The sequence below is a fragment of the Microcebus murinus genome, chromosome 6, assembly GCF_040939455.1.
Source record: "Microcebus murinus isolate Inina chromosome 6, M.murinus_Inina_mat1.0, whole genome shotgun sequence".
NCBI classification, from domain to species: domain Eukaryota; kingdom Metazoa; phylum Chordata; class Mammalia; order Primates; family Cheirogaleidae; genus Microcebus; species Microcebus murinus.
Window position 1 is genome coordinate 75,392,873 of NC_134109.1, and position 16,153 is coordinate 75,409,025.

Below are 16,153 nucleotides of genomic sequence, written 5' to 3' on the forward strand. Positions count from 1 at the left end.
AAATTGAGCAGGACAGGAACAATAGAGAAGAAAAAATAAGTCCAAATAAAAGTGGGAAAAGGACAGAACCAGAAAATTTCATAACTAAATGTAAGAACTAAAAGTATAAATCTCTTAAAAGAAGACACAGGAGTAAATTTCATGACATTGAGTTAGGTAATAACTTCTTAGAAATATTAATAACATAAAAGAATATGTAATCAAAATAAAGATAAATTAGACTACATCAAAACTTAAAACTTTTGTACTTCAGAGGATATCATCTTGAAAGTGAAGAGAAAACCCCTAGAGTGGGAGAAAATATTTTCAAATCACACATCTGGTAAAGGATTTATATCCAGAATATATATTCAAGAACACCTACAACTCAATAAAAGACAGATAACTCAATTATAAAATGGGCAAAGGATTTGAATTGACATTTCTCTAAAGAAGATATACAAGTGGCCAATTAGTGCATGAGATGATGCTCAACATCATTGGTTATTAGAAAAAGGCAAAATAAAACCACAATGAAATATAACTTTATCCCCACCAAGATGGCTTTAGTGAGAAAGGCAGAAAATAACAAGTGTTGGCAAATATGTGGAAAAACTGGAACCCTTATTGACCGATGGTGGGAATTTAAAATGGTACAGCCACTTTGGAAATCAGTTTCGATTTCTTGAAAATGTTAAACAGAATTATCACATGACACAACAATTCCACTTCTAGGTGTATACCCAAGAGAAATGAAAACATGTCCCAAGAAAAACTTGTACATGAATGTTCATGGGAACATTATTCAAAATAAACAAAAAAAAAGGAGAAAAAATAAATGTCCATGGGCTGATGTATGGCTAAATAAAATGTGGTATGTCTTTGTAATGGAGTATTATATACCAATAAAAAGAAATCAAATATAATACATGCTATAATATGAATGAATCTTGAAAACATTATTCTAAGTAAAAGAAGCCTGTCACAAGAGATCACATGTTGTAGGATTCCATTCATATGAAATGTCCAGCATAGGCAAATCTACAAAGATATGAAGACACAATGTCCTTGTTGTGCTTAGTACTGGGGTAAGGAAGGTGAAAAGTTTTTGAGAAAATGGGAAATGATTGCTAATGAGTATAAGATTTCTTTTGAGAGGAACAAAAATATTCTAAAACTAGATTGTGACAATGTTTGTATAAACTGTGAATATAATAAAAAATAAATTATATGTGTTAAATGGGTAAACTATATAGTATGCTAATTATATCTCCATAGAACTATTAAAATATAGTATATAATACAGTATATAGTAACTATATGTTTACACAATACACATTAAAAAATTAAAAAGTAGGAGGAGAAGTTCAGGAAAGAACAAAAAAATTCAGTTTATTCTCAAAAATCACATTAGTAGTAGTATTAGAATTGTTATTCAAAGATTGTTTGATATATTGTTAAATTTTTAACATATGTATATATCTCCTAGTATATTGAATGCCTACATGAGTTTTCTGGAATAGAACAAATTATTATTATTACTTACATACTATAAGTAAACAATACCGTTCTGACTCTTCTTTGAGCCAGCTCTTACCCAGGAGCGAGGTTATGAGAATGAGATATAATCTTGTAAGTAATTTCATCTACCATAAATAAGGAGTCCCCCCAAAAATAAGTCTGTATTTTGATTTGTGAAAAAAGAGACAGTTGTTGCTCCTCCCCTTCTGAGAGTTTTCTTGGAAACATAAAGGAAAGAACTTGTGCCTTTACTCTTTGGAATGTAAATAAATCGTTCTAGGGAGGAAACAAAACTGTCTCCAGCCTTACAACCAAGGAGATGTCTCTAGGTTCCTGGTCTCATCCTAGTCTTTGAAGTATAAGCAAACACCTGCAGAGAGGTAAATCTGTCTGGAGTTTTCCCTATGTATTTGCTCATAAATTTTCTAAAACTTGTCTTTAGGCCTAGGCTTCAAGTTTCTGTAAAATTTTCTCAGAAAGCCCTAATTGTACAGAAACATAAAAATATTTTCTCTACAACTCCACATATGTAATGTGGTACATAATAAATGAGAAATTGAGTTACACCAAAATATTGGATTGTCAAATCAGACTTAAATACATCATAGATCTAACCTGGTTTCGATCTTTTCTGATAATTTCAAGAACGGAAGTAATCAAACAGTACAACAAATCAGATAGAGGGCCAGAACCATCAGAACAGCTCTCCAGGTCCGCCCCTGCCATTTTGGATATACTTTGACCCAGATTAGCATGTAAGGTCAATTAGAGTTACAGTACCATTCTCCATTTCTTCCAAACAAAAACAACTTTTCTCATGCACATTCACATTCACTGTGACAAGATTAGTGATCAGAGATTATTATTCAAGAAATTCTGGATTCCATGTGGTTTGAGGGGATAACTATATTCCAGATATCAGAGTACAGGTTTTAACAGTCATTCACTGCCAAATGTCATTATGCCACATGCTCTCTTCAGAACAAAACAATGTTGTTCCTTTATCTTTCTAATCCTAAACAGTGTACCATGGGAAAGACAATTTTTTTTTATCTGTCATACCTGGGCCATTAGAGAACAAATATAAAGCCCACACTTTCCAAAATGTCCTACCATAATTTTGGATAAATGTAGTGGTCCCGTAAGTGGGCATTCTTAGCTTGGCTTCTGGCACTTCTGGCCATTGCTCTTTAAAAACAGCAAATTCTGTAGTAATTAGAATATTCAATAGTCTTTCCTGGGTAAGGGTACAAGCCCTTTCTTTTCTTGATTGATATGTTCTATTATAGTAAATACTCTATTTGTCCAGTCATTTATAGCTTTGTTCAAAAAGTCCCAAAACAACAAATGTTGGCGTGGATACGGAGAGATAGGAACACTCATACACTGCTGGTGGGATTGCAAACTAGTACAACCTCTATGGAAAGTAGTATGGAGACACCTCAAAGAACTAAAAGTAGAACTACAACTTGATCCAGCAATCCCACTCCTGGGTATTTACCCAAAGGAAAAAAAATACATTCTATAAAAGAGATATCGGCACTCAAATGTTTATAGCAGCACAATTCACAATTGCAAAGATGTGGAAACAGCCCAAATGCCCATCAATATATGACTGGATTAATAAAATATGGTATATGTATATCATGGAGTACTACTCAGCCATAAAAAATGGTGAACTAATACCTCTTGTATTAGTATCCTGGATGGAGGTAGAGCCCATTCTTCTAAGTGAAGTATCACAAGAATGGAAAAACAAGCAGAACATGTACTCACCATTAAATTGGTACTAACTTATCAACACTTATGTGCACATATGGAAGTAACATTCACTGCGGATTGGGCAGGTGGTGGGGAGGAGGGGACGGGTATATTCACACCTAATGGGTGTGGTGTGCACTGTCTGGGGGATAGGCACACTTGCAGCTTTAACTTGGGAGATGCAAAGGCAATTTATGTCACCAAAGCATTTGTACCTCCATAATATTTTGAAATTTAAAAAAATAATAAAATAAGTAAATTCTTTTTTTCTTTTTGTTCCTTTGGGGAACTGTTTGGGGGGGGGGGAGCTTTGTTGTCCTAGGGCCATTTCCAGATGCAACCAGTCTCCTGGAAGAGAGCTCCCTCTAGTGTCTCTATTTGGATTAGCAAGTCCTTTTCATCATCATGAGCTTTCAGGAACATTATTTTGGTCTTATGTATTTTACCTCAAGACCAATACCAAAAATCTCTTCAGAACATCAAGCGAGCAAGGACAATACTGATCAATGGATTATTGCCATGGTACATTAATGAAATATGTGCAATTTAAGAAAATGATTTGTACACACAAAAAAAGTATGTCCCATGAGATTGTTATTTGCTATGTTCTGTTTGGGTGTGTCATAGGTTTTCCATAAACATACTTTGCATAACTCCAGAGAGGAGTTATTAGTAATATGTATTCACTACATCACATCCAAATCCATCTCCCTCAAGGGTGGTCTTCCAATTCCCTTAAATGAATTCCATTCACATTCACCTAGTCTATATATGAAGAAGAAAAAGCTATGGCAAGCAGTAGAAATCTGCTTTCTATTACACCTAAGTAAGTGGATGTGTTAGCAACATATCGTTTTGATTTATGCCCATAAAGAATGCAAAAGCTCTACTGTTCAGAATCCTCCATCTATGTAATTCATTAGTAATAGTCAAGTCATCAGAAAAATGATCAGAATGGTAAACACATTTGGCCCTCAAACAACATGGGTTTGCACAATGTGGGTCTACTTATATGGATTTTTTTAAAGACATGTATTGGAAAATTTGGAGGAGATTTGTAACAATTTGAAAAAACTTGCAGATGAACCACATAGCCTAGAAATACTGAAAAAAATGAAGAAAAAGTTATGTGTGTTATGAATATTAAAATATATGTACACACTAGTCTATTTTATCATATACTACCATAAAATATACACAAATCTATTATAAAAAGTTAAAATATATCAAAATTAACACACATATATATACTTACAGCCTGTACATGGAACCATTCACAGTTGAGAGCAATGTAAACAAAGATGCAGCATTAAATCATAAGTGTGTAAAATTAACTATAGTACATACTGTACTACTATAATAATTTCATAGTTATCTCCTGTTGCTATTGAAGTGAACTCAAATGTTGCTAATATCTGTTCAAAATGTCATGGGATGCTAATTGTGTGATGCTAATCATCTCCACTTGAGCAGTTTGTCTCTCCAGTAAAACTGCGTATCACAGGAAAAAAATGATCTCTCACAGTCCTCGTATATTCATAGTGTTTGGTGCAATACTGTAAACCTTCAATAACACCATGAGACCCATATATAGTGCCACTAGTGATACTGGAAGTGCTCCCAAGAAGCAGAGAAAAGTCATGACATGAGAAAAAGTTGAATTACTTGATATATATACTGTTAAACGCATACTACTGATAAATACAGTACAGTACCATAAACGTATTTTCTTTTCCTTAGGATTTTCTTAGTAACATTTTCTTTTGTCTACCTTTCTTTTTTTTTTTATAAGAATACAGTATATAATACATATGACATATAAAATGTGTTAATCAGCTGTTTATGTTATTGGTCAACAGAAGGCTATTAGTAAAGTTATGGGGGAGTCAAAAGTAATAAGCAGATTTTCAAATGTGCAGGGGGTTGGTTGTCCTAACCCCTTCATTGTTCAAGGGACAAATGTATAGTCTATGTACCAAGAAATGAGTGGTAACTGTAGTGAACTATCCCTATGTTGAGTCATCAAGTGACACTCCGTCACATTGTTGTTCCAAATTATTCAGGTGGAATCATTAGGTACAGCGTATATCACCAATTTCCCTACTTTGCAGAAAACAGATCCAGAGTGTTCTCTCATCATCAGTTAAGGATGGCATCAGATCTGAGAGAAATGTCTAAGAGTATTATTCTCTAGCTCTGAGGTTCTGGCTTGGAGGTCACATGATTGCATCCTTCCACCAAACTGTAATTCACTTTCAAGTGCCTTTTCATGTCCTATGATTCCCCTAATTTCCATTTATTACCTGTTTTAATCTATACCCTTTTCCCTATCAGTGGGCTTTCTGACTCAATAGATGTATTTTAAACTCACAGGACCGGTAAAAACAACAGCCCTGTTAACACTTCTCCTTGGCAGATATTATAAGATTTGACAGACAAAGAATCACAGGACACTTGGCTCTGTGATTACAGATAATCCTTAATTTATCTACACTGGGTGAAGTTATACATACCCCTAAAGGCCTCTAAGCACATGTACTGTCAAATTCACTGGTATTGATATTGTATTTTGTGCATTCATAACACTTTTCTTTGGCACATACAACTTTAAACTTGGGGACTACCAGATCAGCAAAACAAAAAAAAAAAAGATTTTGCAAAATGGGTAAGATACACAGTTGTGTAATTGCATCCTTCCCATCACCTCATTCCTACCTCCCAATTCTAGAAACTTTATGAGTAGAGTCCTGGCATTTTTTCCTTTCATAATCAATGTTAGTACAAAAATCACTTAACTGATTAAGCTAACCCTTAAACCTATATTGTTTTTCTAGTGATCAATTTAGTTACTTTGCAAACAAATCGTTTGAAAAGCAGAAGATTGACCAGTGATGAGTAAAAGTAGTCTCATGCTTTTTCTCTATCATCTCTCTCCCTCTCTTTCTCTCTCTCTCTCTCTAGCAACCAGATACATACTGCTAAAACCATTCCAAGGATAATAACTTGTCCCCTCTAGTATATGCCATCAGAGATTTTTTTATTTGTGTGTTTTTGCCATGAGGTCTGTAATTAATAAAGTTCATACAGAGATTATGCAAGTAGTTCCTTCTTTCTTTCCAGGGAGCATACCCCAGTTACTGAAAACAATAGATTGCAGACCTGCTACTTGGTCTTTTTGTTTCCAGAAATGATGGGATTTTCTAATAACATCTCCTGCTTCCTTGAGAATTAAGATTTTTTCACTGTAGAAGAAAGAAGGCAGAGATGGAATACAGAATTATTATCCCCCTTATAAAATCCTGAATATTATTTTAAAATATCATGAACCTATGAGTTATTAGATATATACAGATAAACATAAATATATATCATTTTACACTTAAAAGAAACCAGGGCTTCTTGGAAAAAAAAGATGTTCTAGGTCTGGAACAGAAAATGTATAAGATGACCCTATATGTTCATAGCAGCATTATTTATAATAGTGCTAAAACAGGAAACTACCTATGTGCCATCAACAAAAAATGGACAATTGTGGCATATTCCTACACTGGAATGCTGTACTACCACAAAAATGAACACATTATTGCTTCATTCAATGATATGGCCGAATATCATGAACATATTGAACCAAAGAAGCCAGATGCAATAGAGAAGGTGTCCCCAACCTATGATGAGTTGTATAATTATTTCATTATATATTATAATGTAATAATAATACAAATAAAATACACAATAAATATAACACGCTTGAATCATTCTGAAACCATCCCCCCTATTCTCCAGTCTGTGGAAAAACTATCTTCCGTGAAAATGGTCCCTGGTGTCAAAAAGGTTGGGGAGTGCTGCAAAATTGCACTTACATAGAATTCAAAACCAGAAAAAAACTAATCTGTGGTTTTAGGTATCAGGAGAGCTGTTACCTTTGGGAGAGTATTAACTAGGAGGATGTTCTACATGCTGTGATTTGAGTGTTGATGACATACGTATTCTCACTTTGTAAAAATTCATCAAGTTATACACTTAAGGTTTTGTAAACTTTTTTTGTATTTATGTTATACTTCAATAAAAGGTTTCTTAAAAATAAAACATGAGGTAGAAATATATTTATTAACATGGGAAAAGACCTCCAAGATGTAATGCTGAGTAAAAGAGGCAATTTGCAGATCAATAGAGAGTAAGACACAATTTATGTAATAATAAAAACCTGTAAATTATTTATTATATAAAAACCTGTATATTATCTCTATATGCACATACGTACATACAAAAAAGTCATTTTGAAAGATGATCAGTTATAACCTATGTGCATATCTCTGGAAAAGGGAGTGGTTGGCAGAAACACATAGAATCTTTTCATCATCTATGAAAATGTAATGTTATATAATAATGTTTTCATGTAATACTCATACAATAAAAAACAAATATTTCCAAAAAGCCAGATTGTTCTTAAGTCCAATGAGCAAATGGCATTTTTAAATAAATGTAAAAACCAGTAGAAAGTCCTTTAAATACTAAGATATTAATGTGAAAATTTTACAAGCTTACTGATACCTGCAAGACATCAAGGTTATATAATATAATTATCAAAAATATATTCGTACACATCCATGTAGAAGTAATTCTTTTCTATTGTAAGACAATTCCATAGAAAAATGGGCCACAAAATTTTATTGACCTCTCTCCCCCATAGAAAGGTCCTGTTGTCCTATTTTTTGCTTAAATCCTTTTCTGACAATTTTAAATGGGAGGAAAAAAAGCTTGGAAAACTATATTGCATCATTTATACATTTCTATCTCTTTAGAAGGACTGTGCCACTCAATAAACCTTTCTTTAATACTGTTCTCAAGAATAACTTCCATCTTTGCACACTGAAAGGTAATGAGTAGAAAGCATGTGCTGTAAATGTTAAAATCAGATCTACACTTTTGTTATAGAGATCTGAAGACAACTTAGCTCAGTTTTATACTTTACCCAAAGGTTTAATACAGGTAATTCCCCATCTCTAACCCCTATAGAGAGGCATACACTCAAATGAAAGGACACACAGTAACAGTTATATACTATTACAAAGGTGGCAATAAGGTCAAATTCTATGGCTCTGTCTTTCCAATAAGGCAGGTCTCTGTGGGTCCTAATCCAGGCTTTTATCTGTAGTAAAAGGGACAGTATATGTACCTTCCGGTGAGGGGTCATGTGAACTTTATTACAGAACTATGTAATCTTAAAAAATCCAAAAGAGAATAAGAGACAGAGTGAAAGCAAGAGAACATACTCTGTCTAGACTGACATAGTAACTCAAATATACCTACATTTAGTGACAAATATATTTATAATGAGAACTTCAATAAGACCACTCAGCAATCTTTTCTCAGACATGAGAACATATTATAATATCATCTCAATTGTTCTCATTTTAACAGCTAAAGACATAAACTACAGGTTCTCTAAATAAAGCTTTCAAGTAAAGACAACACCTCAACTTCCACAGGAATGGAACAGCTTGGTATTTACCGAGGAGAAAGGTATGGATCTGCAGTTTTTCACTTTATTTTAATACTGTTTAAAATGTGAATTTATCTGTAAAGTCTTCCACAGCTTGAGACCTCATTATTTCAGAGATCAGCAAGGTAAACACTCTCAAATGAGGTACATGATTTAGGCTTTGGGAACCCTGAGGCACCAGGGCATTTTCTGTAATAGGTTCATGAAATAAATGTAATCATGAAATAAATATAAACTCTATGATTTCTCAAAAATGAATATAATTATAAAAATTCAAAACAAATTAAATGTGTTCATATATAACATCCATATTTGAATCAGATTATCACCTGCCTGCTGTGTCTATGCTAACTGATCCAAGAATATTCTCTCAAACATGATTTTATTATCATCCCCAACAAAAATCCACTGCCCTATTTATTTTTTGATAAACAAAATCAATTATTCTGTTTTAGCATGATGCAAAATAAATTTAATAACAGGAAAATATCATGGTTTATGCCAAATACACATTTTAAAAAGTTTTTAAAAAAACCTAGAAAAACCCCTATATTTCCTGTTTCTTAGAAACTTGAATCCCAAATCCTATAAAAATAACTTAAATTGAACAACCATAATACAATATCAGTTTTAGAGCCAGTTATATGTTAAAAAAAAAGGCTCACTATTAAAAAATTTGGCAATTTTTTCAGCCTGTTATGCCACATTTTTATATTCTAGATCATTCTTTTTTCATTGTAACTTTTTGTTAGTAAACAGAGATTATCTATGTGATAACAAACAGCTATCTTAAAAGTCTGGCTACATACCAAAAGCTGCTACTTTGATGATCACCGCTTGAATGTTAGATGATATCATCTCTCGAAGTAATTCTTCCTGGTTTCTCTGCCAAAGGTAAGCTAAAGGCTGGAGATCAAGCCTTTTACACCTACAGAATAAAAAGAAAAAAATCAGATATCGCAATGTCCCGCACTTGGATCCGTAGCAATTACTTTGATTTTAAACATAATGCTTCTTTCAAGAATTTTAGCATTTAAAATGCTTTAAAATAGATGGTTTGCATAAAGAAGTTTATATATACAACATAAACATATTTAACATACATGGGTATGTATAAACTGATAAAAAATGAATTTTCTAGGCACACTAGAAATATTAATTTTAGTATGACACTAAGTTTAGAAATGTATCCAAAGAGCTTATACATGCCAGTGAATGATTATTCTCATTTTTAAAACTTCTGTGAGTATCAAAATTATGAAGCATATGCAAAATGGCAAATGATTTATTCTAACAAATAATCATATATTGATTAAATTTATAATAACTATGGTTCTATGAACTATTCTTTATCTAACTTTGAAATTTTTTAAAGAATTTGTATCTAAGTAAAAAAAATACTAAGAACAAAAAGTACAATTTATTGAGCACCTAATATTCTACAGGCATTGTACCAGATACTTTATAGTATTGGTACAGTAGAAAGAATATAAGTTTTGGAGTCAAGGCAAATCTGGGTTTGAAACCTCATTCTGCACTCTAGCTACATGGCTTTCACAAGTTAAGTAAACTCTTTAGTTTACTTAACTCTCTAGTGTCTATGTCTTTAGTTTCTTAGTTCATAAACAGGGGCAAAAATATTTCCTTTCAAAGTTCTTGAGAAGATTAAAAGATTATAAAATGAAGTCATCCTAATTTACTCTTCTTTTCTTCCAATCTACCACAATACAGAATTGTGATCATTCCTCACCAATACCACTGCTAACAATCTGGTCTGAGCCACCATTATCTCTCAAGTCAATATCCTAATTTCTTTCTGTGCTTCCACTCTTTCCCTTTTAAATCTATTTTCAATACAGTAGCCAGTGTGATTCTTTTAAAACATAAAATGGATCATTCCTCTGCTCAAAGCCCTCCAGTGGCTTCCCATCACTCCAGGTGAAAATCCTTGCAATAGACCCTGATTACTTCTCATGCCTCATCTCCTACTACTCTTCCCCTCACACTCCATCCACCACCTCTCACTTGCTCACTCTTGCCTATTACACTAGCTGTGCTCCCTACTTTTCTTCATGCCTTTGCTTAAATGTCACTTTCTCAGTTAAAGGTAATGTAGATAAAGAATGTAAAAAAAAAAAATACCTGGATAAAACAGGTATTCAATAAATAGCAGGCAAAGTCAAGTGACTTGCGCATTCACAGTCACATAGGAAGTGGCTGAGATAATATATCAAACCAAGAATACAGGTCTAAAACCAATTATTCCCAGTGTCCCCTATCATCCCTGCCATCTGTAAGGTTGCATGGCTGACTTTTCAGGCCTACACTGATTTCTCTCTCTTTCTCTCAGAGAATCCCAATACTTATTAAATGTTCTACGTGTGACTATTTTTAGACTTAAGTCAAACTTCTTGACCTATTTAAATGTTTTAACAGTTTAAAATATCACAGTTCAAATAAACTTCCTCTGTAAATCACTGATGCATTTGACCTTGTAACATTTATTAAACAATTCATATCTTGAAAATATAATGATGGAACAAAAACTACATATTGGGGATAGGCTAATGCAAAACTGATTTAGTAGACCAATGAACTCCCAGTAACATCCCTTTAAAAATTTCAAGGATAAAATTACTGCAGATATGCTTTGTGATATAAAATCTGGTCATATTAAACCATGTGTTGAAATATACCTAAGACGGTGTTTTGAGAAAGTCCTGCTTCTACCCAATGTATGCCATGGGCCCTTCTTCCATGTATCTATAATGAGGCAGCTTCCCTAATCAGGAGCACATTTGCATTTGGTTTTTTAACTTTCATAAATAGATGTCAGCCCTATCTCCAGTATGGCTATCCATTAAACCATGTGGGTTTGAACTTATTAAAAAACACTAATTTGGAAACTAAATAATTCTCAGAGAATATGACCTAAAACTTGATAAGAATAATATTATCATTAATGTATAGTTTAAGGGACATGCAATCCATCTTCATCTATAGAGCAAAAGTAAACAAGTAGAATGTAAGGAAAACTTCCTCAAAATATACATGTTTAATCTCCTCCTCTACTTACACCACCATCATCCATTGTTTAGAGATTCTCACCTCTAAAATGTGAGATGGTTATATTTCTTTTCACTTCCCTATGCTTTGCCCTGTGTTCCCTTTATTTGCTTTTAAAATTATGCATTTTTAACTGCCTTAAATCCACCATGGAATTAGAGAGAAAGTAAATAAAATAAAAATAAAACTTAAGTTTTCAAAGCTATTAATATGCAGGTTCTTAATGAGATAGAATAAATGTTTCTTTATAAAGAATATAAAACTATTATATAAATACAGCCTTTATCTTACTTTCATTTATCCTTTAACTGGCAACATTACTTATTTCTAGATTAAGTAGTACTCAAGAAAAATACTGGAGTCCATATTTTCTTTTTTACTAACATAATTATGCCTAAAATCTCTATACAATATAGAGTTTTTATCCAAATAAAAATGGTGGTGGTGTGAAGAGTTTCTTAGACCCTGAAGTAGGTGACAAGCACACAATTAAAGTGGTTTGTGGAAGAAAAAAAAAATCAAAAATAAATTCATTCAGGTGGTCAACATTAAATAATCAATATTATCACTTAATTAATCTTATGATTTTTCATAGATCAATAAAATTGACTATTTTGATATTTGTTGGCTATTTTACTAGTGTTGCATCCCCTAAGGGGGTGAGGGGAGCAACAATCTAAATACTCATTGAAAGCTGAATGGCTTTTATATAAGTATTTCAATCACATGAATACTTCTGTCAAAGAAGTGAATTCTATTAACCAAAGAGAAAGAGATTCCTTAAGCATTTTTTCCTTTAAAATATTATGGCATTCCTTCTATTAGCTCCTGATTTTTATTATGAAAGATGATGAGTTAAGAGATTAAAAGTGTGTACTAAATTAAATTAAAGATAATACTTCTCACTAGAAATCTTTGTTGGAACTCTTTATTACAAATTAATTATTTTTCCTTACTGTAAGTTAAGAGTTTTCTGATAAGGACAGACAAAAGTAAAAGTGTAACTTTTATTACTTAGGTAAATCCATACATTTAGTTGCATAGGGCATGTAGAGTATCATAACTATTTATGATTTGAAATTATTTATTTTTTACTCATACAGATTCTTAAAATATGTATACTTTAAAAATTAAGAAATTATTGAATGTTCTCTTACACATTTTCTACTCGACCACGCTGATAGTCAGAAAGTATAGCACCTACAGATATCCCTTCTACTTCTTCTTTTTCCTGAAAATAAAGAAAATATATAACTTTAAAAATTAATAAACATGACTCTGCATCATGCTCTGAAAATTATAAATGAACTGTGTCTCATCTAGGAAACCATCTTGAAGCAGCATAAATACAATCCACATTCAAGAAAAATACATATTTAAATCATCTTCTCAGCTGCAGGAAAAATAACTATTCTTTTACTTAAAATTTAAATAACTACAGATTCCTTTTCATGGGGAAAGCAAAGACTTAGGCAGCACTTCCAAAATGTTTCACACTTAACTTATTTTTAAAGACTCACTGATGTTCAATGAAAACTTTTGAGAAATTTCTATTTAAGGACAATATTTTCCCAGATTGAGTAACTTCTGATGTAGGAGCATTCAGAAAGCAGAGATGGTAGAAGCATTGCCTGAATAACAGTATAACACAGTAGATAAAGAATTCTGTGATGGGAAGGAAGCAATGAATTATTATCAACATAGTTACAACTGAGAACACCCAGCAGTATATCCAGCACAGTCCCACAGGAACAAGGACTAGCCTGTCCAATATACTCATTAATGAGCTGGAGGAGAATGTAAATTCAAGTATGATCAAGTTTGCAGATGATACAAAGCTAGGATGGATTAAAAAGAAAAGAAAAGAAGATCAATCAAGTACATGGATGAATATGGACAACTTGGGGATTTGAAAGGACAGGTCCAAGATGAGATTTAATGTAAAGAAATATAAGATAATACACTTAGGGAAGAATAATACACAATACAGGTATAAACTAGGGAACTGTTATCTAGAAAATAGATATGAAGAAAGTGACTAGGGGATAATTACTAATAACAAACTGAATAGAAATTCTCTGAATAGACACAAAAGAAAATCCATCGCAGCATATGGATGTAGTGAAGAAACCACTTCAGAGAGATGACTTCATTAGTAACACTCTGGTCTTACCAAACTTGGAAACCTATAAAGAAAAACAATAATGTTTCACATAAAACAAAAGTAATATTTCAAGACATACTGAAATAACCCTGTATGTCCTAAAAGGATGCCATAATAAATAAACAAAAATGCACAATAGAATTTTTCATTTGGAGATGAAGTCAATTTAAAATTTCTCCTCTGAAATGGCAGAGAAATATCTGCTCAAACCACCTCAAAATAAAATAATTATTTCTATCAGATAAAGTTTCAGGAAAAGAGCTATTTCCTTTACTTTCCTATTTCAGCAACTTTGTGAGAACATTTGCTTATAACCTTTCTCTAACCTTCCTAGTCATTTTCTTTTCAAAAAAGTCATTGTATTCATTAGAAAAAGTCATGGCATAGTTTTCCTCATTAAATGCAAATATATTAATAGCATAGATCATAGAGTAGGGAATAATGTGATCAAACAATCAAATTTTTAGTTATACTCTTACATCATACAGTTGTTTATATAAAGTTCTGCTATAAGAAAATATGAAGTAATGAATGTTACTAATATATATGTATGGGTGTGTGTGTTTATATGAGTGTGTTTCCTTACAGATCAAGGAAACAAAGATCAGAGCCACTGGTATTTTTCTCCTTAAACTGATGTAAACTGACTGAGTAGCAGCATTCAGATGTAGGAGCATCAGTCAAACCACTGATAAAATAATAATTGGCATTTATTATCCATTTACCATGCACTAATGTGTTATGATTCTCACTGAATGCTGACCACAACCCTGAAACAATTAATTTCTTATTATACATGCTTTCTTTGGCATTCTCTTCTAGTCTTATCTATTTTATTTTTTATTTGATAACACCTAACTAACCAGCTCTAGAATCATATACCCAGATAAATTCTGACTATTCCACATTAAGCCTGTATGTAGATCATTAGTGGTATTTGTTCAGTAATAATTACTACTACCCACTAGAAATCCAGCCCTATTACCTACTAGCTCTGTGATTTTGAATGTTACTGAATTTCTGTGTCTCAGTTTCCTCATATGTAAAGTGAGGATATAATAATACTTCTTGTTTCCTAGGGTTATTATACTCAGATGAAGATTGAGTAAAATAATACAGGTAAATAACACAGTATCTAGCACCTTGTAAGCATTCAGTAAATACTTTCTTCTTTTTTTATTATAATCTTCTTTATTACTCTTCTATAACTACTTGTCTTTCTAGTTCTACTACTACTGACTACTACTACAGTTGTTCCTCAGAATCTGTGGAAGACTGGTTCCAGGACACGACCCCCCCCCCAACCAAAATCCAAGGATCTTCAAGTCCTTTATATAAAATGGCATAGTATTTGTAAATAACCTATATACATCCTGCCATAAACTTTAAATCATCTCTAGTTTACTTATAATGCCACATACAATGTAAATGCTACATAAGTAGTTGTACTATATGACTGGTTTTCTTATTTGCATTTTTAATTGTATTGTTATTGAATGCACAGATGTGAAACTAATGGATATTGAGAGCTACTGCTATTAGATGAAAGCCTAACTCATTCATTTGACAGATAAAGTCCTTCATTCCTAGGTTTACCACTCTTCTTTCTCATTATCACTTCGTGATACTAGAGCCTACTACTAACCCTTGACACTCTGTATAGTTGCAACAAACTTTTCCAGGAGAGTGAATCCTTAATAAGTAAGACTTCTGTTGCTTTCTTAATTGTTCTGAACATAACTACAAACTTCGAAAAAATGCAAAACAGACCTTTTAAAGGTAGAGATCTATCATATAGTCAACCTATTCTGTAGGAAAAAATATAGCTAGGTTCAGGCCCTGACCTTTGACCTATATCAACTGGGGCGGAGGGGGGAGTCAGTAAATTAACAATAGTGGAAAAATGACAGCAATGGAAGTATCAGTAGAGAAAAAAACAGAATGGCTACTAGAATAAAATATCATACTAAGGCAGCATAAAGATTTAGCCAAATAAATTGACTTATGCCATAATTGAAATAAAAACGAATATGCTACAGAAAATAGTTAATGTAGACTCTGGGACCTAGAAATTTGGCCGAATTCAAACCAACTTCCCATGATCCAATTCTATGCCCACTAAGCAAGCTTCAGACTATAATTTAGATTGTCTTGTTACT

General features: G+C 32.6%; 1 protein-coding gene across 1 annotated transcript in view; it reads right to left on the minus strand.

Moving 5' to 3' along the window:
- DPH6 (diphthamine biosynthesis 6) overlaps nucleotides 1–16,153 on the minus strand; it is a 175,115-nt gene that overhangs the window by 69,610 nt on the left and 89,352 nt on the right. Inside the window, exons 4-5 of the mRNA XM_012766346.3 lie at nucleotides 12,988–13,061; nucleotides 9,574–9,692 (exon numbers count right to left, since the gene is read on the minus strand). Of these exons, the coding sequence (XP_012621800.2) occupies nucleotides 9,574–9,692; nucleotides 12,988–13,061 (193 nt within the window). The remainder of the gene's footprint in view (nucleotides 1–9,573; nucleotides 9,693–12,987; nucleotides 13,062–16,153) is intronic.